General features: G+C 42.9%; 1 protein-coding gene across 1 annotated transcript in view; it reads left to right on the top strand.

Moving 5' to 3' along the window:
- The first annotated feature begins 1,830 nt into the window (after nucleotides 1–1,830).
- LOC124132780 (glutamyl aminopeptidase-like) overlaps nucleotides 1,831–6,000 on the top strand; it is a 42,391-nt gene continuing 38,221 nt past the window's right edge. The window contains exon 1 of the mRNA XM_046496903.2: nucleotides 1,831–2,678. Coding sequence (XP_046352859.2) covers nucleotides 2,077–2,678 — 602 coding nt within the window. The 5' untranslated portion in view covers nucleotides 1,831–2,076. The remainder of the gene's footprint in view (nucleotides 2,679–6,000) is intronic.

Raw genomic sequence — 6,000 nt, 5'->3', positions numbered from 1 at the left:
CCTGAATCTTTATGCCCACTGTGTACCGTATGAAATAACTACTATAGCAGCATGAAATATTCCATAAAATTATACATTTTTACTCCCAGTCGTGGTACGCGTTCATGATGTTTCACAATACATTTCAATTGAACAGGGCTTTATCCTGCCAAGGTATATTCAGCTTGGAAAGGGATGTTGTGTTAGATGGCAGTGAGCGATTGACCAACAATATCTCAGCGTCCTGTTAATATTCGAGCATCGGCAAGGCATATGTGTTGTCGGCTGTCAGCGAGCATTGACTTATAGTGGCATACCACAGTTATACCCTGATAAATCAAAATGTATTTTATAACCACCATTTAACAAAGACTTGTCCTTGGAAATATATTCTGAAATTCTTCGGGAAGATAGGGTTTCCGGAACTACCGCGATTTCACTGAAGAGTGAGTGAGTGAGTGAGTTAGGGGGTGAGTGAGTGAGTGAGTGAGTGAGTGAGTCAGTGAGTGAGTGAGTGAGTCAGTGAGTGAGTCAGTGAGTGAGTGAGTCTACCGGCACTTTGAACAATGTTTCATGGTTTGTCAGCTTGTTTTGAGAGGACAGATTCAAGGGACACATACTCTCCTTTGTGGAAAGGATTATTGTGTCACATGACCAAGGATAATATACCGCCTCCGTGGTATGGTGCATAGATAGTCTGCCTTGAGCGCAAAGTCGGTGGTTCTATGCTCGTTACGGTCATACTAAAAAGACGCTAAAGGATGGTACTTTTCGTTACCCTGCCTTGCGATTGGCATAAATGAGATAAAACGTGGACTGTTCGGCCTGGAGTCAGTATACTGTCATGGTCTGAGCGTCATATCTCAGTAGGCTAGCTCTAAACGGACTAGTTCAAGCAGTCCCACACACGCGCACACACACACACACACACACACACACACACACACACACGCAAACATTCACACAAACACACACAGAGTTGCATGCACGTCGCTAATGGGGGCAATAATCTTTGAATTTAGCGACATTTAAATCCCATTTCACCTTACCGCAACCCATGGATAATAATTGGTCCGAAGCTGTGATTTCTCCCCATGATCCTGGCACGGCAAAGGGTCGCAACACAGCGAATAGCAGCGCGTTCGACCACCAGATCACTCGTGCCCATTGAAAACACACAGATGAGCAGACACAGGGTTTTCTGCTATAGGGGTTATTGAAGTAGTCAATCTGAATTTGTTCGTGTCTGAGGCTTCTATGAACACAAGATATCCTCAAAGGCCTACTTCGGGGAGCATTTACATCTATAGAAGGTGTAGATTTGTTTGAATAATATATACTTCCTGAAAGGCAGCAATCTCAAAATTATCCATTTGAGTCACCCCCCTTTGGTTAGCTATGGCAGCGGAGAGATCGATTTTCCACTCTTGCATTGTTTGTAAGAGACTCTAATTTCATCATGTTTTGATTACAAAGCAAATTAGTCAGGATATGGTTATTTCAATCCATTCAACGAGACAGTCAAATCTCAGTGGCAGAATATAGGACAGTTGCTAGAGCCTCATATACTTATATACAATGTGCCTTTGTTTCTGTTTGTCTGTGTATTCTTTCCTTACAAACATTTCACTCAGCAAACTTTTCCCAATAGCAATATTCTTACAGTAAAGGCATTAAGTCATTTATCAGTTTTAATTCTCCGGTATGAAACTTAAGTAAATCAGTAAATGATGTGCGAGCAATGTTATAGAGGAGTGACGTATTAACTACCAAGCTCATATAGTCAGTGTAGTGTAACGAATATAGGTTTCAACATTCCTGACACGCTGGCAGTGAACATACATTCATTATGTGAACACAGAGCGGCCGGACTATGCGTGTAACAGTTTTCTCCCTCCCGACGCAGTCACGACAATAGGAGCCTTCAGTGTGTGTGCAGGCATTCTCACTCCAGGTAACGCACACCAGACGCGACCAATATACTTGTCAACCACCACGGATACAGCCGCTGTACTCATTCTCCTCGGGGAGGGCGTAGCAGTGTGAGTGAATCTGTTGAGTTGAGGGGGCACGAGCCTATAGCTCCTTGTTGCAGCAATGGATTTCCGGGACGCTAGCAAGGTGAATGTCAACCGGCGATGTCTTTATTTTTTTATATTCCTTTTCCTTGCCCTGCCTGTGGTGGTGGGGGTATTAGTATGGTATTTTATCCCCAAATGTGACGGGAGTGATCCTTCATCGGAAAAGATTTCTGGGGATGGGTCCACCACAGCGCCCGTTCCAACTACCCCTGGTTTCTCGGAGACAGAACCCTGGAAGAATCTCCGTCTACCCCGATATATCGTACCGCTGCATTACGATCTCACCCTGTACCCGGATTTCTATGGTGATAACGGGTGGTTTTACGGAAATGTTACTGTAGAAATCAAGATCAACAAAGACACGGACTATGTGCTTATTCATTTTAATTACCTCAACATCTCGAAAACTGAACTCCGTGAAAATGACACGAACAATCAGATCGGCATCAAGAGGACATTTGCATATGCAGAAAACCAGTTCTGGGTCATTGAAACAGCTGTGACATTGAGGCAAGGTGCAAGTATTAAACTGTCCCTACAGTTTGACGGTTCGCTCACCAAAGCAATTGTTGGCTTCTACAAAAGCAGTTACGTCAACTCTCAAACAGGCCAAACCAGGTAGGCTCGTGTATTCAGACTTCTTTGTGTGTTAAAGTTCTGGAATAGTAATGTGGAGGTGGGTCACTTTATACGTGTTGATGTGTTGAATGTGACACACGGCACGACGAAGGTGAGGTGTGACATTAACAAACAAATCTCTCTCTCACGTCGCTCTCTCTCTCTCTCTCTCTCTCTCTCTCTCTCTCTCTCTCTCTCTCTCTCTCTCTCTCTCTCTCCCACATATATACATTATCTTTGAACAATTCAGTACAAGGTATGGACTTAAAATAAGCTACTCAATTTTCTGTTATTGTTTATATCAAGACTGTGTAAATTGACGCGCAAGCTACATTAGCTCATGTCGATCTATGCACCTAACTACGTTGATGCACGATGAAGCATTGTTTATCATGTGTACATTTAATTACCAATCACGTCTCAAAGACAGTGTTCTTCTGTGTCTATTTGTAACCTCATTCCCCAAGGGAGGATAATAAGGTTCTCCCGACTCTGTGTTGTGTGCTTGGGGAACAACGCCAGTTAGTACATGAAAGATGACCAACTGACCCCAACATTCGATTTATGCTTTGTCTATTAATTACCTCATGACGGCAGATAGAACAAGCACACGTCATCTCTCAGAATTAATGCACTGAGCGACAAACATCCACACGCTTTCAACATTTACTCACGCCATGCGCAAGAGAAGGAAGCATTTCTTTCCTTATATGAACTATCCGAACGTTGGCAATGATTTCAACTGAATGATTTATGAAAGATAATGCATTTGATCAACATACAGTAAACTACGTCTATAACGAACACGCTTATAACGAACTGACCGATATAACGAACTTATTTTTAGTCCCGGTCATGTGTTGTATATTATGTATATATGCGTATAACGAACTACGGTTATAACGAATTAAAATTAGTGGTCCCTTTGAGTTCGTTATAACCGTAGTTAACTGTAAACGCAAATAAAAGAGACAAAACCCTTTCCTTATCAACGGAATCTCTTCTAGAAGCCTCGTCCATTGTACGATTCCGTCTATATCATGAGCATGTGCTCATAAATCACTTTATTTAATAATAGTGATGATATCAGGTGTTCACGAAAAGATAAGCATATCCTGCCACGCCAGTGAACCCCGTCACAAAGTAACAAAGATTTGTACACAATTCACGCAATACATGCGTTGATTGAGTAACATTGTCACAAACCCCATCCCTCATCGGATAGCGCGGGACAAACCGCCTTCACACCTTCCCCGGAAATTATCAGATAAATGCAAGAAGCCCAAAATAATCAGGTTGATCCCTCAAACCACCATATTGTCGATACAGCTTGTGTGAGTGTTTGTGTTCTAATTATCGCATGATGCACGTCAAGAGCTTCATATCTCTACATTCCCTTGAAGATCCGGGTTAGAATAGGTCTTCAGTAACCCATGCTTGCCGTAAAAGGCGACTATGCTTGTCGTTTGAGGCGACTAACGGGATCGGGTGGTCAGGCTCGCTGGTTTGGTTGATGAATGTCATCGTATCCCAATTACGCAGATCAATGTTCATGATGTCAATCATTGGATTGTGTGCCCCAGACTCGATTATTTACAGACCGCCGTCATATATCTGGAATATTGCTGAGTGTGGCGTTAAAGAAACATAAGAAAAATCATATCTCTACATTCGCACAGTTGTCCAACTTGTTCTGAGGACTGACTTCATTGTTAACACCATGGGACGGAAAGGAACAGTTTTTCCAGCTGGCACCTCGTTGATCTTGAATGGTTGTGTGGACACACCCCATAACCTGCAGGCATACATTTAGAACGTGAGATGGATTCTATGTTAAACAGACCGCCACCGTGGTCTAGTTGATAGAGCGTCTGCTCGGAGAAGGGATGGTCGGTGGTTCGACCCCCGGCCGCGTCATACTAAAAGACGTTACTTATTATTATCCTGGGGGGGCACGGGTGCCCCAGTCGTCTAAGGCGCCGCGATTCGCTGTGCAGAGTTGCGTCCCTTGGACACGCCAGAAACCTATGATTGTGGGTTCGAATCCCGGTTCACCCCGATTATGTTTCTAGGTTTGTCAGCACCATACCCGTGTTCGTGGGTTTCACCGAAGCGGTAAACGTCTGAGACCTGCATCACTTCGGGCTTTCCTCCCACATTAAGCTGACACGCCGTGATATAACTGGAATACTGTTAAAAGCGGCGTTAAACCCAACTCACTCACTATTATTATCCTGCCGGACGCTCTGCTCGGCTTCAAGGTCTGGTCGGTTCAGAGTCAGTTGGGTTTACGGGTTTTCGCTGTATAGAATATAAATCTCACTATCTTGCAACTTTAAGCAGAAAACCACAGTACATTGTCGTTACTACACATACCTGTAGGATCTATTTCTGCAAACATGCTCTACGAGGTTTCTGAGTGACAACGAAGCGTTATGCATTACCTGACCTATATATTCATATATATGTGTGTGTGTGTGTTGTTTTGACAAGGCGCGAAATATTCTCGTTACCTCGAGAAGGTAACGCCGTGCACAGCCGGAATGAATTGTGGTTCATGAGACTGTTTTCTCGTAAACTGTGAACGAGTGATGTACTGGTTACAGCCACACTCGCGTACCTACCTGCACTAGAACTCTGGATACGGAAGCATTGTTTTAGTATTGTCATAATATTAAGTTGAAGAGTTTTAAATAAAATAGATACGAGATTTCAGGACTCGGTATGACCGAATCCAGTTATGTAGCTTTTGAGTTTATGAACCCCCGAAGTCTCAGAAGGAAGGACAATTCTTCAAACATGCATCCACAGCTAGAGACTCACAATCGGAATTTCTCATTTCTGTGAGGACATTTATATCAAACAAATGATTAGGAGTGAGTCAGTGAGTATGGTTTTACGCCGCTTTTAGCAATATTACAGCAATATCACGGCGGGGGACACCGGAAATGGGCTTCACACATTGTACCAATGTCGGGAATCGAACCCGTGTCTTCGGCGTGACGAGCGAACGTTTTAACCACTAGGCTACCCGACCGCCCCAAATGATTAAGAATTGACTTCAAAATACTTTTGCATTTGTTGAGGTAGAAACATAAAAAACAGTGTGCTCGCTTCGTAAATCGGCAATCCAGATTTACAAAAAGTGTGCACGTTAGTTTTTACGTGTATGCCTCCATAAGCGCAAAAAAATAAATTATTATAAATAAATATGTTAATAAAAATTTCATAAACTGCTTATTTAATTATCAACACAAAAAAACTGTCGACAACGATACGAAATCCGTTATATTTATCAGCGACCACAATGCAACAGAAGTTG

Source organism: Haliotis rufescens, unplaced genomic scaffold, assembly GCF_023055435.1.
Source record: "Haliotis rufescens isolate VD_foot unplaced genomic scaffold, xgHalRufe1.0.p SCAF_11, whole genome shotgun sequence".
Taxonomy (NCBI): Eukaryota; Metazoa; Mollusca; class Gastropoda; order Lepetellida; family Haliotidae; genus Haliotis; species Haliotis rufescens.
Note: the sequence above shows the minus strand (reverse complement) of the source record. Positions and strands in the feature narration are given on the sequence as shown.